Below are 19,806 nucleotides of genomic sequence, written 5' to 3'. Positions count from 1 at the left end.
TTAAAAAAGTTGTAACTTTCAGTTTAGCTTGTCTACTCGTTTCTATAATTATCGTGTTCCATTTAATCAAGTTAATAAATCATCCTTTTTAGTACAAAAAAAAAAAATTAATATCAATCTTTCACACATTTTTTACGGGGGCTGATTTTGTACTAGAAAATTTGGCAAAACGAAGTTTCACTTCCACCATAGTGTATGTCTTATTTGATAATAATATAAAAACATGGCAATGTTAACTTAAAAATCATATCCAAAGTGGATATTCTTTTTGAAGTTTTCACTGAGAGTCATTTGTTTTATTACTCGTTATAACACTTTTATTTTATGCTCCTTCACACCACTAAAGGCTTGGCCACACCGGAGGGTACGCGGTAGAGGTACGGGTAACGGTACGGGTACTTGTATGGAAAAAATTCCAAACTGACACATCAACGTTCGGGTGTGGAATTTTTTTAATACAAATATCGTTGCCGCTACCCGTACCGCTACCGCGTACCCTTCGGTGTGGCCAAGCCTTAAAGAAAAAAAAAATTCTTTACTCCGGAGAAAAAACATTTCCAATGAAATGTAGAAGAAAATTGTAGCGATAATAAAAATAGTGAAAAATCAGAAGAATATGAGTGCATATTGTTATTGTAGTCAGATAGAGTGGTTTAAATTTTCATAAATTATTATCATTTTGGTATCATGGATACTAGTACCTAAATCTTTTGTAGAGCCAGCAATTTTATTGGTACCATTTATCATTTGAAACGCACTTTCCTATTATTGCACTTTTTCTCAGAATCGGCGCCGATACAAACTAGCAGTTTTTTTTAACTAAGTGTCCGCATATAATATAATAAAATGTGTATATTTTTTCTAAATGAATAGGTATCCCATTATGCAACTTGGAACTTAGTTTCTAAATTGAATAAGCTTTATTATAAGAAATATCAAAGGTCCAAGTTTTTTAAATATGGATTTGAAATGTCAACTTCTGGTTTTCCATCAAAAAAATTAGGTAATCTATTTCCGTTTCAGAATTCATATTTGAAAAGAACGTCTAATTTTCCATGTATGTTGACAATCTACAGTCTATAGGAGACCATAACTTTGGGCATTTTTGTGACTGTTATAGCCTTTTCACACCAAGCCAAAAACGCGGTTTTTGCGAAAAAACCCAAAAACCTATATCAAAAACACAAGTTTTTCCATACATTTTCCATAAACCACAAGTTTTCGTAAAACACAAGTTTTTGATTAAACTCGATAAAAACCTGAAAATGAAAACATTCAACTCCAAACGAAATAACCAAACAAACCTTTTGAAGAATTCAGCACAAATTCAGCAGACAAAAAAAAAATGAGAGCAGACAAAAAAAAAAAGAACTGACAGAATCAGCTGTTTTACAAATGCAGTTTGTTGATTTTTGCAACTGGTAAGAAATATTTTTGTATTCATTAACAAAATATTCTGTATAATTAATCAAATTTCTTTTCATTAATTGTAGAAAATGGCAGAGCAGAAAAAAAAACAAAAAAAAAGATGTCCAAACGATCTTCTTCATCAAAAATCTCTTCTCAACTTTACTAATTAAGCTATCTGGATGCTACTTCGAAGTCGTTTTTTTTCCTTGTATTTGGTGTCTCAAAGAGGAAGAAACTTTGCAAAACTTTTATATATTCCTCTGTTTTATGTTAATGAATTAAAATTATTTATTTAAATTGTCAGAGTTCCTTTTATTTGATTAATTTTGTGAGCTCAAGCTGATTTAAGCAATAAAAATTAAATCCCATCGAAAACTTGACATTTGGATGTCAAAATATTTTAAACGTCAAACAAAAACCTGTAAACTTGTAGTGTGAACGCTTTTCAGGTTTTTCAAAACTTTTTGCCATAAACCGCGTTTTTGGGTTTGGTGTGAAAAGGCTATTAATTTCAGTTTTGACCACCATTTCAACGCGCCTTTCAACATTTTCTTTCCCCAATAAAAATTATTTCGCTTAAGTTTTTGTGTCGCTACAAATATATAGCATTGGTTTGAGGAGCTTTGTAAATTTTAAATTACATTGAACGTGACCTTCAATTTTTTTAAAAGCTCCATTCACAATAACCCAAAATGTCATTCCACTTGTTTTCCTGTCACCTGTCAGTGGAATCCTTATCAACCAGCGACCGAAAACAAAAAACAACCGAATAGACTTTGAGCTTCTTTGTTTTCTTTTGCTTTTATTAAAGTGTTTTGTGTATTATTATCATTTTTATTTGACAAAATATTTTTATAAGATAAAGTCATTAAACTTATAGCAACTAATCACTACCTTTGTTTTTTGTATTTATATTTATAAAAATAGTTTACAAGAGATCAAAGTGTATTCTTCAGGTTGTGGAGTGTGGAGCAAATAAAAAATGTGTGTTATTTTCTTTTATGTTAACTCAAATCCTGAACCAAATGGAATTAAATTAATTGTCGTTTCAAATCGTGATGAGTTTTATTCAAGAGAAACTCTTCACGCTGATAGATGGCAAAAGTTTCCTCACGTTTTTGGAGGTAATTCATCACTTTTTAGCATTAAATTTATGATTTCCAAAGTTACATTAATTTTGTTTATATTTTGAAGGAATTGACCTGCAAGCTGGCCGGGAAGGTGGCACTTGGTTGGCTGTAAGCGGAAAAAATGGTTCTTTCAAACTTGGTGCCCTTCTGAATGTTACTGGTGAACCAAAACTTAAGGATCCTGAAAGTAAGTTTGGACGCATAACCATAAAACTTGTTGTCTATTAACATTATTATTTGTGTCAAAACTACAGTCGACTCTCTTTAATTAAGATTTTTCAAATATCAGTTTAGAACAAAGAAAGAGAAACTACAAAATTTACTTTGTCAAAATTCTATCCCCTACTTTCTACTTTTGAGGTGTAGAACTTAAACTTCTAATCTTGTCGTGTTTAGGTTTTATTAGACTTTGGGGAAATTAATATCGTCAACTTCATAAGATTCTTATCTTATGAAGTTCTAATAAATATTTTCCCAAATTGAAAAATTAAATTATTCAAAATGTAAGCTTTTTTGTAGGCTTTTAGTCAATTTGTTTTTATTTTCTATTTTCGGCAAATCGTTTCGGGGATGGCTATCTCCTTCATTAAGCCTTTAATACAAAAAAATAAATTTGCTATAAGTATACATAATTTAATACTTACAAAAAAATTGGTTTGCGAAGAAAGAACATATTAACAAATTGCCAAAAGCTTACAAAAAATATTTATTTCAATAAAAAGGTCATATTATAAATAAATAAAAAATTTTTCAAATGTATTTAAAACCGTTTCAAAAATGCAAATAATTGTAGATTGGAGCAATAATTGTATAAAAATTTGTTTCCTATGAAAAAAACGTTTTAAATAAAATTAGGTTAATGGATAGAATCCGTTGCATACGTTACGTCGACAGATTCAATAGTTACAAGAACGTCACGAACCTCATGTGAGTCGATACATACCTACGTATAGGAAACTCCCGCGGTGGTCGTACTTTATCGAGCATTAATTTTGCAAACTTGTGTTCAATTTAAATCAAATTTATTTCAAGATGAATTTCAAAGTAAGGTTTTATCGACTTAAAGTTGGTGTTGTCATTGATAAAGACATTATAAATTTCTGATACAAAATAAAAAACAAGCATCAACCCATTACACTCATTTGTATTGAATTTATTTCAGACCCAAAATCATTCGGTACAATTGTATCGACTTTTCCGTTTCTGATTCCTCTAAATAATTGTCAGCAAATAGATTAAAAAACCGCCCTTTACGATAATTAAGCAAAGTGATAACTAAGCAAAGTAAAGCCAATTTATTTTTACGAAAACGCTCCGAAACCAAACTGATTTTAAGTTGTTTTTATATGGTTGTTACACAATTTCAAGAAAAAAGGTGAGGTAATTCCCACAAGTTTTTGTTGTAGGACTTTTAAACTGTTTGTGTTGAACTTTTAGGGCGAAATTCATTCGACCTAAGTTCGTTACTCAAGTTAAGATTTTTCTCAACTTTAGCATTCACTTGAGTAGAATAAAATCTTGACTTGACAAAATATTTTATATCAATCAAACTCACAATGAAATTTGACTGATTTGAGGAAACTATCATCTAGAAACATATATCAGAACAAAAACATTACTGTTAAAAAAAGAGCCAAGTTCTCCTATGTTGAATTTATGCTAGCACAAAAAGTACTGAAATGTAAAAGTGTACCAAGTTCTAAAGCTTGGCTTTAAATTTGTATAAATAAAATGTTGATTGTTCTCTTGACAATTTTTCTTTAAATTACCGATTTTTAAAGCTATTTGAAAAATTGCCAAGTAAACAAAACAATTATCTATCCACATTTATCTATCGACATTTATCTAGAGACATTTGTCTAGAGACATTTGTCTATCGACATTTATCTATCGCCATTTATCTGTCGACATTTATCTATCCACATTTATCTATCCACATTTATCTATCCACATTTATCTATCCACATTTATCTATCCACATTTATCTATCGACATTTATCTGTCGACATTTATCTATCCACATTTATCTATCCACATTTATCTATCCACATTTATCTATCCACATTTATCGACATTTATCTATCCACATTTATCTAGAGACATTTATCTAGAGACATTTGTCTAGAGACATTTGTCTATCGACATTTATCTATCCACATTTATCTATCGACATTTATCTGTCGACATTTATCTATCGACATTTATCTAGAGACATTTATCTAGAGACATTTATCTATCCACATTTATCTATCCACATTTATCTATCCACATTTATCAATCGACATTTATCTATCCACATTTATCTATCCACATTTATCTATCCACATTTATCTATCCACATTTATCTAGAGACATTTGTCTTGAGACATTTGTCTTGAGACATTTATCTATCCACATTTATCTATCCACATTTATCTATCGACATTTATCTAGAGACATTTGTCTTGAGACATTTATCTATAGACATTTATCTATCGACATTTATCTATCGACATTTATCTATCCACATTTATCTATCCACATTTATCTATCGACATTTATCTGTCGACATTTATCTATCTACATTTATCTATCCACATTTATCTGTCGACATTTATCTATCCACATTTATCTATCCACATTTATCTATCCACATTTATCTATCCACATTTATCTATCCACATTTATCTATCGACATTTATCTAGAGACATTTGTCTTGAGACATTTGTCTTGAGACATTTATCTATCGACATTTATCTATCCACATTTATCTATCCACATTTATCTATCCACATTTATCTATCGACATTTATCTATCGACATTTATCTATCCACATTTATCTATCGACATTTATCTGTCGACATTTATCTATCCACATTTATCTATCCACATTTATCTATCCACATTTATCTATCCACATTTATCTATCCACATTTATCTATCACATTTATCTATCGACATTTATCTATCCACATTTATCTATCCACATTTATCTATCGACATTTATCTATCCACATTTATCTATCCACATTTATCTATCCACATTTATCGACATTTATCTATCCACATTTATCTAGAGACATTTATCTAGAGACATTTGTCTAGAGACATTTGTCTATCGACATTTATCTATCCACATTTATCTATCCACATTTATCTATCCACATTTATCTATCCACATTTATCTATCCACATTTATCTATCGACATTTATCTGTCGACATTTATCTATCGACATTTATCTAGAGACATTTATCTATAGACATTTATCTATCGACATTTATCTGTCGACATTTATCTATCCACATTTATCTATCCACATTTATCTATCGACATTTATCTGTCGACATTTATCTATCCACTTTTATCTATCCACATTTATCTATCCATATTTATCCATCCACATTTATCTATCGACATTTATCGATCCACATTTATCTATCGACATTTATCTAGAGACATTTGTCTTGAGACATTTGTCTTGAGACATTTGTCTAGAGACATTTATCTATCGACATTTATCTATCGACATTTATCTATCGACATTTATCTATCGACATTTATCTATCCACGTTTATCTATCGGCATTTATCTATCGACATTTATCTATCGACATTTATCTATCCACATTTATCTATAGACATTTATCTGTAGAAATTTATCTATCCACTTTTATCTATCCACATTTATCTATCGACATTTATCTATCCACGTTTATCTATCGGCATTTATCTATCGACATTTATCTATCGACATTTATCTATCCACATTTATCTATCGACATTTATCTGTCGACATTTATCTATCCACTTTTATCTATCCACATTTATCTATCCACATTTATCTATCCACATTTATCTATCGACATTCCACATTTATCTATCGACATTTATCTATCGACATTTATCTATCCACATTTATCTATCGACATTTATCTGTCGACATTTATCTATCCACTTTTATCTATCCACATTTATCTATCCATATTTATCCATCCACATTTATCTATCGACATTTATCGATCCACATTTATCTATCGACATTTATCTAGAGACATTTGTCTTGAGACATTTGTCTAGAGACATTTGTCTTGAGACATTTGTCTAGAGACATTTATCTATCGACATTTATCTATCGACATTTATCTATCGACATTTATCTATCCACATTTATCTATCGACATTTATCTATCCACATTTATCTATCCACATTTATCTATCCACATTTATCTATCGACATTTATCTGTCGACATTTATCTATCGACATTTATCTATCGACATTTATCTATCGACATTTATCTAACCACATTTATCTATCGACATTTATCCATCCACATTTATCTATCGACATTTATCTATCCACATTTATCTATCCACATTTATCTATCGACATTTATCTATCGACATTCTACCAAATTTTAAGGTTCTACGATAATCAGAAGTGCTCTATAATATTTTATGAAAATTCAGCGGAAATGGGCGGATGCCACGCCCCCTTAATTGAAAATCTCAAGTTTTCGATTTTTTCCTTTGTATACACCACAAGTCCTATCACCGTGTAAAATTTCAAGTTTCTACGATATCGGGAAGTTCTCCATAATTTTGATGATCTGTCAGTGAGTCAGTTACGGTTTTTGCGATTTTTAAAGCCCTATATCTCAGGAGGCTGAAATTTTGCGAGGTGTTTGGTTTTGACCAGCTCAAATGTAGCGAGTTTGAAATTTCTAGCATCTTTGGTGTGGAAGTTAGAGGGGGGTCAAAAATGGCCGGAGTTGTTTCCTGTAAATAAGGGTGTAGTGCCAAAGTTGCTAGAGAACTTGGCTGGGCACTACCGTGCCCCTTGATTTTTTTAATAATCCCCTCTTCATTTATTTCCTTAATGCTAAATGCTATCTCAACAAAAACAAAATCAAATTAATGAAGAATAATTAAAAAGAAAAAGATTTTCAGATGACAGCTGGATTGAGAACATTTTTTCCTCAAGTCGAGACTTCACTTTACGCTCTAGTCTTGCTGCGAATAATGACATTACTTGAGGGAATGCTTAAGTTGAGAAAAATCTCAACTTGATCAACGACTATGAATTCTGCTCTTACTGACTGAACTTCGAAATCTCACGGAAACACGCTATTTAGTGCCATCTTTATTTAGAGTAGGCCTTCAATAAAAACCTGTCATCATGATGATTATTATGATTAGTTACAGAATGCATTAGAATGGTCTAGTAAGAAAGTTAGTTTCCAAGTCTAAAATAATATGGACGTTGCAGACTTGCAACATAGCCCATTCCACTGTATAAAATATCATATATATTTTTTTTTTTAATCGGAGCATTGTTGCAAATCCGAAACATACATACATCTTAAAGGCCTCTACATGCAAACCTTCCATTGACAACCAAAAAATGTTGCCATAAACCAAGTCGGAGAGTGACAAAATTTATAAAGTTCAACCGCTAATTTAAATGCTCATTATGCTCTTTTCGTCTGAGCGGAAAACTCTCTATGCTTCGGGGCGTTCTTTTGTTTTTTTCAAAATCGGAGAACTCTTATGCTCCGATACTTCTCTAGATTCGGTTAGTTTTGCATTTTATGATGTTTGGAGATCATTATCCGACTACCCAATTTCAACCATCCTCAATTACTATGATTGTGTGTTATTGTATTTTGACTTTATGATAAGATTCCTAAGACTTTTTATTCAAAACCAATTATTACTTCCTATAACTATTGTGGCTACAAGAGAGTCGAATGTATTTTGCTCATTGAAATTAAATTCGAACACAAAAAAAGCTATAATTAAGGATTCCTTTGTAACCCCCACCACTCACGCCATTGCTGTGCACTCATTTAACCATGTTCCACTTATGATAACATTTCAAAAGCACCACCAACCACTAATCTCTTATTAGGCCGCGGAATGATTGTTTCTGATTTCGTTTCGGGCGATTTATCCACTCAGGAATATAATCGACAAATATTAGCTGATGCAGAAAAATACAATGCATTTAATTTTGTTTCAATTGAAATAAAGTGAGTTTTTTTTTTTTTAATTTTATAAATGGTCACTTTTTAACTCTTGTATCTTTCAGTAAAACTTCATCTTCAATTATGTTATCCAGCAATGCACCAAAAGACTTGAAAACATACAAAGAATCAGAATGTTATGGTTTTGGTAATAGTCCAGGTGATTCACCATTTCAAAAAGTCATTGCCGGACGAAAACAATTTGAGGAAATTCTACAAGAATATCTTAAATCAAATAAGGAAAATAAAACATCACAAAATGATCTAGTCAGCAAATGCTTTGATTTGTTAAAGAACGAAACAAAACACTGGCCCGATGCTGAGCTAGCTGGTCGTGCTCCAAATTGGGGAAATTATTTAAGTGCAATCAATGTTAAAATACCCGATGCTGGCTATGGCAGCAGAACGCACAGTGTCATTATTATTGACTCTGCAGATAAAATGCATTTTTACGAAGAGACAATGGAAAGTGATGATCCTAATGGAAAATGGCATAGTAAATGTTTTGTAGAACAATTCTTTAAGAATGAAAATGGAAACAGTAAAATCTGACAAGAATCTAAAAGATTATTGATATTTTAGGTGCTTTAATAGTCAAAACACAATGAAATAAAAAATGTAAAAAAAAAGTATTTTTCTATACAAACAATATTTATTTTAAATAAATAAAATTCATTTTGCGTTTTAAAAAGAAAAAATTGCTTACATAATGTTATTATTTTGTTTTTACAGATATTTCATGTTTTTTGTTTACTTTTTATATTTCTTTTGTATTCTGCTTTTAACACCTTTTGATGCTCCTTTGCGAGCACCTTTTACAATTCCACTAAAGGTTCCAGCATGTTTGGCACGTTTTCTGTTAAAAAAAAATTAAATAAAATTGAGTAAGAGGATTATAATTGTCTCCAATTAGTTCTTACCTTTTATTCAAAACATTCCTGCTAAGTGGAATATATGCATAAGGATCTAATTTTCCTTTTTTCTTCATATCACCTTGAGCTTTCTTCGTTGAATACATTGAGGCTGTTGTCTGTACAGAATAGCCTGTATGACCAGATTTAACTGATGCAGCTACCGGCCTGTGAATACCTTTGCCACCAGCTGTATAACGTGAGGTTCCGGTGCGTCCTGATTTCATACTCATTGAGTCAACAGCTTTACGTTTGCGACTTGGTGCAGCTGCTTGGGTTTCTTCCTCTAAAATATAAAAAACAATCAACAGATCTCAATTTAAAACAGTTTCTTCTGCAACATACCATCACTACTATCATCTTCCATTCCTCGTTTTGTTGTTTTTTTAGGACCATCTTCATCATCATCGTCATCACTATCGCTGCTACCATCTCCAGAATCACTGCCAACAAATTTATCACTTATAATCAGTCTTCCATCGTCGGCTGTTTTAAAGCCTCGATTCTTTTCTGTTTGCTTTTTCTTGGTAGAAGTTGCAGCTGCCGCAGATGTACTTGGCTTGTTTGCTAAAACAAAAATTCAAATAGTATTTTGAGACTAAAAGCTGTTACATTTTAAACTTACTTAAAACATTTCCAATTGATTTAATATCAGCTAAATCAACAATATCTTCAGGATCTTCACGAATATAAGTTTCTTGTTGTTTTTTCGATTTCTTTTTCGATTTTCCATTATCCATTTCATCATCACTATTCATTTCTTCTGGCAGATCTGAATCGGAATCTTCAAGAATATCATCAATTCTGTAAGAGATGAAAATTGTTAGCATAGGCCACAAAAAAAATTAGACTTAAAACTTACGTAACACTCTTCTTTTCAAGTCCTGGAATAAATTCTTCATCAGAATCATCATTATCACCTTTCGTATCTTCTTCGTGTTTTTGACGAAGCTCACGTCGCATTTGTTTTCGGATTTTCTTTAATCGTCTGTGAGTAAGTTCATCATCGCCAGGAACACATTTAATAAGTTCATCAGCTGTGAATCTTTTGCAGAGTTTTTTAAGCAAATAACCAATTTGAATGCGGCAATATCTTTTGGTGTCGCTAACCATTGCAGATAGGGCTCTCATCTAGAACAAGTTATTGTATTAAGATAAGAAATTAAACCAGATTTGTTTTGTGGGTTACACACATATTTCGTGAACTTAAAAATCAAAAAAAGGAAAGCAAACCAAAAACAGGTATTACAGAAAATGCTTTAAGAGCAACGGCTTATAAATGCTAATAAGAGGGATGCAGGACAAGAAAATACCCCATCTCCAGAAAGCTTAACAACAAAAAACCGTCTACACCGATCGTTAATAGAATAGCTACAAAACTCAATTAGGCGCGAGTTATACGATTGAAATATAGTGAGGAATGCAGCACAGTTTATATAAATATCTATAACATAAGGAGAGGCAAGAAGAAATAGATTCCACGATCATTTTAAATGCATTTTTTTGTATACCATCCAAAAGGCTCAAGTAAGTTGAAGGAGCACCTGCTCAAATATGGGACGAATTATGTTTCATATATAGTGGCCAGATCAGAAGGGCTAAAGAATTTCTAGCATCGTCGACGAAAACGTAGACACTTTGATGCAGTTCTGGCAACATTCAACATGTGATCGTTCCACAAGCAATGGTTGGTGATACACACACAGGAATTGTGAGTTGCTCAGCATCCTAGATGCAAGTGCCACTCATTGACCACAAATTACGTTTTAACGAAAAGGCAGCATTGAGTTCTTTAAGCATTATTTTTTTGAAAATATTTCTTGATTTTAACATTAGAAAGTCAGACATAAAGAAAACGGTTCTATGGCAAGTACCGTTAATAACGATCCAAATAATATTTTTTTTTCCATTCTAAAAGTACGACTTTATTTGCCACATTACATTTTTTTTTTAATAAAATCGTTAGAGCGGTTTTTGAGAAAAAAAAACATTTTTTTCATTTTGGTCATATGTCAAGTACTGTTAATTTTGGTCCTAAAAAAAGTTTTAATTTCACCAAAACATTTATCTACCAAGTTTGAAGCAAATTGTTTCTTGGTTTACGCTGTAGCTCGAGATAGAGACAGACAGAATTGAGAGACCCACTGTTTTTGGATTCTCTATTTTTATTTTGTTTCCAAATCCTAAACTCGAAAGTAAAAATGATGAATTAGTATTATAAAAACAAATGGTATTGTATTACAAATTAGGTACGCCTGTGAGAATTTTTTTTTTTTTTTGAAAAAAGTGGCCAATGTAGTTAAGGCTTTATTTAAAAAAATTAACAGGGTTTCAGCACGGAAATGAGCTGTCATGAAATTTTGTAAACTTTATTCTATAGCAGATATAGCACAGGGTAACGTTCCGATACGAACCAAGAAGAAATGGAGGCCTAAAAAACTCCTGGAACTTGTACAAGAAATTGCAAAATGGAACTAGAAATGGAACAATATAAAACCGGAAGGGCTGTCGTTAATTTCTGAGCTTAACCCACAAATTCCATAGGTGGATTACTAATATGAAGAAGTTGTTTTCCCATCTTCCTAAGATGAAAGTTTTGCCCTACCTAGTCATATAAATATCAAATATAAAACATTAAAATACAACAAAATACTTACAATATTTTCCAAATGATTAGCAATCAATGGCGTTGGCATAACCTTTATCAATGTTATTAGAAAAGCAACAGCTGCTTCAGCTTGTGGTCGACTTTTTTGCACCAAAAACACCAAAACTTGATCCATTATGAATTCCAATGTATTAATGGTCAAATGTTTACCAAGATTCTGTACAACCGAACGGAATGCTAAAATAGTATTCGTCACAATTGTTTCATCACCCGCAAAGCCAGCCATTAAAATATCAATAAAATCATTGAGTTTATCAGCTTCTTGATATAAATTGCCAACCAATTTAATAATTTCTTCAGAGATGTTTTCTTTTCTCGTAGAGAATTCTCTATAGCTTACAATTGCTTCGGGAATTGTTTTTATAACAATCTTATCATTGACGGTGAGAGTTTTACGATTTTCAATGAGAATTTTAAGGCATCTAATAAGAAACAAATAGAAAAAGGTTATAAAAGTCTTTAGAGAGATTTGTTTAAGTACTAACTTCAAACGTGCAGCTTGACAAACTGAACAACTGGTTGCAAAGGCTTCCAACAAGAGTTTCTGTAATGCAACAACATTCTTCTTGCTGAACTTCTTACATTGTGATATGTCTGAAGTGAGAATGTCCCGGAGAAGTCTTTAAAAAAATAAACTTAAATTAAAAGAAAACTTTATAAAGCTAACGAAATCATACTCATAGGTTTTTCTTTGTTGCTTCTTTAGTTTTTGTTCATCTTTGGCAACAATTTTGGATTTTTCCTTTTTCAAAACTGGAACAATAAACGTCTCGAAGAATGTCTTGATGACATCTTCTGATTGATACAAAACCAAAGCACAATTAATATCAAATATTGAATCATTTTCAAATGTTCCCGTTGCTGTAGAAGTCAATTGAGATTTTGCATTTTCAAATAGTTCCTTCGAAACTGATTCTGGAGTTATTGTCACATAAGCCTTTTGGAGAAAAGTAAAAATATTAAAAACAAAAAACCATGAAAAAGCAATTAATAAACAAACCTTAATAACTTCTAAAGCTTTTTTGCGTAAATCTTGTTCATATGTTCCATTTGCCTTTTGTGTATAAACATTGAACAAACGAGGTAGAAAATTCTTTGAATATTTTCCCAACACCTCACGAATTGTGGCATCCTCACAAGCAATTAATTCACTTAAACCATCAAATATTGGTGCTCGAAATTCTGGATTATTATCCAAAGCATTACCAAGTGTTGGAGCAACTAGACGGAAATTCTCTGGATCCTTTGGACTACGACAGAATCCTGGAAGCAGACCCCAAAGCTGACAACACAACAGCTCATAAGTATGCGATAGGGAAACATTTTTCTCCTGAGTATATTGATTCCATTTGTTGTTGCAATCCAAAGCTAATGGAAGGATGACGTCTTTGAAGAATTTAAATGTAGCTCCTGTTGCACCTTCACGGAGAAGTGGTAGAAGCCATGATTTTTCGAGCAAGACTTCACCCTTGGCATTAGTTAGGGGAACAGTTTTGAGTACAGCTTCTGGACCCATTGACTTGATTGCAGAAATTATTGAATGTTCAATGTGGATACGGAGTGAACTTTGAGTGTCATAACGATTGGCTAGAGTTGCCAATGGAGCCATAAGTTCTTTGCTATTTTTTGAAAGAGAATAATTGTAATTATAAAAATCTAGTTATTAAAAAAATCTTAACCATATAAAGTGAGGGAAATTGGAAAATTTCTTATTATAGATATTAAAGCAATAAAGCAACTACCTGCTTTATGGGGAACACGGAACAACAAAGATGAGAAAATAACACTGATTATAAAACAGATTTTGAAAATTACGCAAAAATCATTATGTACCAAGCTTTGGAAGAAAAAAATTTCATGTGACCGTTTTCAAAAAATGGATTTTTCGAAAAAAAAAAATATTTATATGTACCTTCATATTTTGAAAAAAATCAAAAAATATTTTTTTTAATTAAAAAAAAAATAATATGAATTACAGCCACTGAAACGCTTCTGAAAAAAAATTTCCATGAATTCAGTTAAATCATTTAGGAGAAAGTCAGAAATCAAGAAAATGGTTCTATGAAAATTATCGTTAATAACGGTCCAAAAAATTATTTGTTAAATTAAAAGTAGGACCTTAATCGCCAAATTAAACAGTTAGTTTTTTTAATCAAAATCGTTAGGGCGGTTTTTTAGAAAAACAAGCTTTTATAGTTTGGTCATATGGCAGATATCGTTTTCTTAATGATTTTTTTCTCTAAGCACATTTCATGAGTATCGTTGCAAGTTTGCGGTTTTTTGGAGCATTTAGAAAATGATTCGAGATCAGAATATAAAGTACTTATGAAAACCTAAGCGTAATGTTGTCAGCAAGGCAGTTTAGTGGATAAAAGGTTTCAGAATCATTAATGAATAATGAAAATGAGGAAGTCGGAGACAAAATCACGGAAGCACGCCAGAAATTATTTTGAGTGTCATACTCTTAAGCAATAATATTACTTTCTTTTAAAAGATGTAAGGATTTGTTTCACTGCTCAGTGAGGTATTTCATCAGGTAATCAGCGGATTTATGCATTTCAGGATTTTTAGGAAAAAGAGATTAACCCCATGCCATCGCTTGCTCTTTTTGTGCCGGAGGAGTATTGTTACTTTAACATACAAATTGAAGCGAATTGCTTCGCAAAGTCAGATTTCGCGAGGTAGATGAAGAATAGCTTTGAAAGCGAAGAAGTGAAATTTCGAAAGCAAAAAAAACTCTTACTGGCTTTGTGGGTAAGTATATTTGGTCTTAATTAATTAATTAATTTTTATGTTGAAACTTGGTCTGTCGAAAATTGGATTTGCGGGACGTTCTAGCTCGTTAAAACTGTTTTCAGTTATCACCAGCAGGGTTGGGTTTGATTCATTCAAAATTTAATTTTCTGACCCTCATAGTCCCTTTGCAGCTCGAATCAAACACACAGGTGTTGTCTGGCTTGAAAAGCGAAGCCTCAAAGAAATCGACCGTAAAAACGTTTTTAGGGTGGGAATACAGGAAAACAATACTAAGAATGGAGTCAGACAAAGCATCAAATTCATGAGTTTCTTTTAAGGTTTGGGTTTCGAAAAAGGAAACAGGTTGGTATGAAATATGTACATATATGCTTGTTTGAAGAAGAATTTACAGAAGCTACTGGGGGACATCATGGCGACAAGGAAGGGAACCCAGGAAGAGAACCCACCTCCATTCATTCCAAAAACAACTTTAGCCGCAGATGGATACATTCTTACTTAAATGCAATAATTTGTACCGAATATTGGATAAGAAATTTAATTTAAGTATTTACTCACCTAAAGAACTCTCCGCAAATATCAAAAACAATCGAGAATGTTAGTATCACATACTTGGCGACATCTCCAAACGGCGAAGATAGAACTTTACTTATCAATGCAATTATTTTTGTTATAGGAGCACGATATTGTTCGGCTAGTTCTTGACTAACACACGCTGGTTTCACACATTCTTGTAAAATTTCTTTGATAATATTAGAAACTCCAGTAACTATTTCTGATCTATCAGACATCCATAAATCAGTTGTACAAATATCAACCAATCTCGGCAGCGAATTAACACACATATGCAACTCGAGAGTAGCCAAATGTATATGTCCTTCCTTAAGGACAGTTAACCAAGCTAAAGTTTGTCGAATATCAGAACGATCTGGACGATATTCATAGATTGCTGCCAAAAGTTTGGCACACAATGACCCATTGAGATTATCCGTTCTGGACAAAAACAATGTGTGAAAGACCTGTAGGCAATTTGTTCGAACAAGAACATTAGCAGCGGTCATAATAGACAAAAGGTTCTCACATATCGACCGGATATCATCGGTTTTGAAACCAGCTAATGTGTCTTTCAACAATGCAAGAGTATGAAGAACAGTAGTTTGGGAATTAATGAGAACTTCAGGTTTGAATTGATTCAAACAGAATCGAACAACTCGAGTACCAGCTGGATGGTATTTAACCCGATTCAAGGATTCAGGTGCCTTATCTTCGGGATCATCTGTGCCTGGCTTAGGTGGAAGCATGAAATAGCTTCCACGAATAATAGAAGTGACTGCATGTTGAGCAGCTTTACGTAGTTTTGGCTTTGAGTGGACAGTAAAGGAGATAATCGCATCAATGTACTGCCATGTGGATGAGTATGTCCAAGTCATGTATTCCTGTGCACGGAGAAGTACTGACAAACACCCAATGATCTGGAAAAAAAAGTTAGTTTTTCATTAAATTTTCTTTTGTTAAGCCTGAACTACATCAAATCACAAAGTGAATAAAATGCACGACTGGTTTGCACGAACTTGCTCTTAGAGTTCAAGTTGCTAAGACTTAAGACTTTTTATATAGAAATTTGGGAAATGAAGGTATATAAAAACAAAAAAAAAAAATAAATAAAAAAAACCAAAACAAGTATGCAGTTAGATTTTTTATAATTATTAAGATAGATTTTAAGAAAAAAAAATAAATTTCAAAATCGTTAAATACATAATTTTTTTTGGAAAAATAGTTTTAAAATAAAATTGGAGAATGCCATTTTGTAGAAATCACTAATCAACATCGTAAACCAAAATTTCAAAAAAAAAAATCAACGTCGCGTTTTCGAAAATTTGTTTTTTTAATCAAATTTTTTTTTTAATCGAAAAATTACTTTTTTCAAAATATTAATTGTGATTCATAACGCTTTTGTATAAAAAAATTAGTTTGGCAGAAAATCAAATTTGAAAAAAAACGGCTCTATGGAGGTACCGTTAATAATGATTTTCGAAAAAAAAATTTCATCAAAACATAGAACTTCTATCTCTAGAAACTTACATTTGATTTTTTTTAACAAAACCGTTGGAGCTGTTTTCGAGAAAATTCAACTTTTCCGAAACTAGTATATGCCATGTAGGTACCGTTATTTTTGGTACAAATTAATTCAAAAACCCTTCTGGAGAGTCTCCAAAAAATGCTATAAAACTGTGGGTTTCGTCAGGATGTTTGCCGGTCTGTATAAGTAGCTACAGCCTGATGGGACGATTTACTTCAAACTTGGGGCATATATAGCAGTTTTTGAATCCTGTACAGAGGGGTTTTTTGAAGTAATTTTTTGTGCCAAAAATAAATGTACCTGTCATAATACAATTTTGGAAAAGTTTAATTTAATCAAAAACCAAAAAAATAACGGTATCTGTCATAGTACAATTTTTATTAAAAAAATCGAGTATAAGTTTTTAAATAAGGTCCATAGAACCGTTTTTCCAAATTACTTGTAAATTCTTAACGAATTTTTTTATGCAAAAATATTCATACTGGCTAAATATCAATCAAATAAAAAATTTTTGGAAAAAATAATTTTTGGATTTAAAAAAAAATTGTTTTTTCGAAAAATCAAATTTTCGAAAACGTGACATTGAATTTTTTTGAGATTTTGGTTTTACATGTTGATTAAAAGTCTCTAAAAAGTGGCATACCAATTTTATTAAAAAAAAATTTTTTTCAAAACTTGAAAAATAAAAAATTACCTTTTTTTAATAAACGGCTCCAATGATTTTGAATTTTTTTTTTAATGTATCTTTATAAAAGAAATTAAACTGCATACTTTTTTCGGATTTCAATTTCATTTAAAGAGTTGTGTTTTTTAATTTGAAGAACGAAGTTTAAGTTTTTTTTTTGTACATTTACCAAATCTTTTATATAAAAAGTTTTTAGTTCTAAGAGAAAGTTCGTACGAATGCATAACTTGTTATACATGTACATAACACCTACATATATCGCAAGTAAAAAGTTCAAAAAGTTTTAAAATATTTCAAGTTTTTAAATATCATATCAATATAAATTTATTTTTGTTATTTTGTACTTTGTATACTTTTTTTGCTTTTGTGCTTTGATGTAGTTCGAAAAAAAACTTACATATTTCAATATCGATTGATTACTCGACTCCAAAAATCTTTGAAGATTCGCTAACAAAGATTGAGCTGTCTCAGAGAATCTCTTTCTTAAAACCGGCACTGGAACTGATTTTATGCCCATGCCTAGCAACGAAATGCCAGCAATTATATCAGATTCTTCTTCACTGGCATCGATTGTTTCCATTAGAAGAATAAAGTATTCAGTCGAAGTGCCAGTGCCACCTCGCTCTTTAATAATTTCAGTCAATGCAGTAAGAATGGCTAACATTTCTTTGTGCAATTCTGACGAAGCTCTAAAGCCGGATAAAAGTTTCTTAAAACTCATATTCGTGCAAGTACTGTAATTCGAGGCAAAAGTTTTGAATGTCTTGAATGTACCGAGTTGGGATTCAGACATATCTTCGTCGCCATCGTCATCGTTGATACTAAACGATCGCAAACTACCAGCTACATCGTTGACGGTAGGCTCCTTGTCGGTATTTGCATAGAGTTGTCGTTGTTCATGTTTTAACACTGCTTCCAGAGTTAGGGTGGGCTTGCCGGGTTCAGGTTCTGGGGGAGCTATTTTCCAACCAAAATTATATAAAAATCATCAAGAAAAATATAAGAAATCTTACCTAAACTTAAATTTGGTTGAAAAAATCGTGACTTTGCTTTGAGACGATGTTTCATTTGTTCCGGATTTGTTGTAGCCGACTGTCCTTTAGCCCATGTCTTTCCTTTTGTGTGACGCTTTAGTTTAGAACGAAATTTACCCATTTTTTAAGTTCAATTGATGTTTATTTTGGATTAAATAATAGAATTCTTTTCCTGATTTTTGCTTCCCCAAAAAATGAATCAAAACACGTGTGATGTGCTTTGAAGTTGTGAATTGAAATGACGTTAAGGAAAAATACTCAAGTTATGTGAGTGCATCAACAAAATGTCAAAATTGAGTGTTTCTCTTAAGCGATTTAATCGCCATCTGCATTATAGGGTGTTTCGAATTCAATCGAATTTATGTTAGGTATGTTCGTTTGTGCTAATAAATAGAGTCTTAAGACCTAACTACATTCACCACTTTTTGCAAAAGTACAAAAGCATTTTTTTTTTTGTGAAAAAGAGTATACAAATTGTTTTCTAAACTAACCTGTCTGTATAATTTTTCTTTTTCAGGAAATCGTCACAAAGTTTGAAAATGTTCACTTTTTTAATTTTTCACTTTTTAAATTGTAAATTCCGTTGAAATGTTGGTTAAAATTTGACGTTTGGTTAAATTTTGACGCGAGATGGTGAATAAAATGTCTTAAAATTTATTCAGCTGCGTAGCAGGCTAAAATATGATAATAGTGGTTAAAATTTGATGTTTCTCAAAAGAGAATTTTACATTGTGCCTGTTCAAACGCGAAGAATGTTTAGTGTTTGTACGTATTTTGTCTTTTCCTCATTTGTTTTTCGTATTTTTAACATGGTGGAAAACAAAATTTTTTTTGTATCTATCTCCGCACTCCTAAAGCCTAGAACGCAACATACAAAAAAGCACAACGAAATCTTGAACGAAAAATTTTGTTTTGCTTTTCGTTTTTCAGTACGCAGCTTTAGGAATAGATTGGAGAGTTTTAACTCATTTGGTACTTATATTTTATTTTCGTGGAAATTCTTTCTTGTTTTTTCATAAGCATTTTCATTGTCGAATTTGGAAAAAATTTCGTTTCTTTATACTTTAACCAAACAGTTCCATAAAACCTTTATCAACAAAACTACGAACACATCTAGTTTTTCACATA

General features: G+C 31.7%; 2 protein-coding genes across 3 annotated transcripts; one reads left to right on the top strand and one right to left on the bottom strand.

Moving 5' to 3' along the window:
* Positions 1 to 9,200, top strand: LOC129909257 (transport and Golgi organization protein 2). Of its 2 annotated transcripts, none has more exons than XM_055986318.1 (5): positions 1 to 193; positions 2,338 to 2,534; positions 2,605 to 2,727; positions 8,405 to 8,552; positions 8,612 to 9,200. In XM_055986318.1, the coding sequence occupies exons 2-5, from the start codon at positions 2,393 to 2,395 to the stop codon at positions 9,096 to 9,098; spliced, it is 900 nt and encodes a 299-aa protein (XP_055842293.1). In that variant the 5' UTR covers positions 1 to 193; positions 2,338 to 2,392; the 3' UTR covers positions 9,099 to 9,200. The 2 variants fall into 2 exon arrangements, with proteins under 2 accessions (XP_055842293.1, XP_055842294.1); XM_055986319.1 differs by having other exon boundaries at positions 8,432 to 8,552; positions 8,612 to 9,198.
* Positions 9,201 to 9,211: 11 nt separating this feature from the next.
* On the bottom strand, positions 9,212 to 18,936 carry LOC129909256 (RRP12-like protein). Its single transcript, XM_055986317.1, has 12 exons — positions 18,658 to 18,936; positions 18,042 to 18,601; positions 15,438 to 16,351; positions 13,126 to 13,744; positions 12,803 to 13,062; positions 12,611 to 12,745; positions 12,115 to 12,547; positions 10,320 to 10,588; positions 10,083 to 10,261; positions 9,803 to 10,024; positions 9,467 to 9,743; positions 9,212 to 9,402 (listed from the first exon to the last, which is right to left on the bottom strand). The coding sequence occupies exons 1-12, from the start codon at positions 18,797 to 18,799 to the stop codon at positions 9,297 to 9,299; spliced, it is 4,116 nt and encodes a 1,371-aa protein (XP_055842292.1). The 5' UTR covers positions 18,800 to 18,936; the 3' UTR covers positions 9,212 to 9,296.
* Positions 18,937 to 19,806: the final 870 nt, after the last annotated feature.

This window comes from Episyrphus balteatus, chromosome 2 (genome assembly GCF_945859705.1).
Source record: "Episyrphus balteatus chromosome 2, idEpiBalt1.1, whole genome shotgun sequence".
NCBI classification, from domain to species: domain Eukaryota; kingdom Metazoa; phylum Arthropoda; class Insecta; order Diptera; family Syrphidae; genus Episyrphus; species Episyrphus balteatus.
Note: the sequence above shows the minus strand (reverse complement) of the source record. Positions and strands in the feature narration are given on the sequence as shown.

Excerpts from the sequence above, each read along its gene's own strand:
- LOC129909256 (XM_055986317.1), bottom strand. The coding sequence starts at position 18,799 with ATGGGTAAATTTCGTTCTAAACTAAAGCGTCACACAAAAGGAAAGACA. Across the intron at positions 13,745-15,437 it reads ATTTGCGGAGAGTTCTTTAG|CAAAGAACTTATGGCTCCAT; the intron begins GTGAGTAAATAC and ends TTCAAAAAATAG. Across the intron at positions 10,262-10,319 it reads CTTGAAAAGAAGAGTGTTAC|AATTGATGATATTCTTGAAG; the intron begins GTAAGTTTTAAG and ends CATCTCTTACAG.
- LOC129909257 (XM_055986318.1), top strand. The coding sequence starts at position 2,393 with ATGTGTGTTATTTTCTTTTATGTTAACTCAAATCCTGAACCAAATGGA. Across the intron at positions 2,535-2,604 it reads GTTTCCTCACGTTTTTGGAG|GAATTGACCTGCAAGCTGGC; the intron begins GTAATTCATCAC and ends TATATTTTGAAG. Across the intron at positions 2,728-8,404 it reads AAAACTTAAGGATCCTGAAA|CACCACCAACCACTAATCTC; the intron begins GTAAGTTTGGAC and ends ACATTTCAAAAG.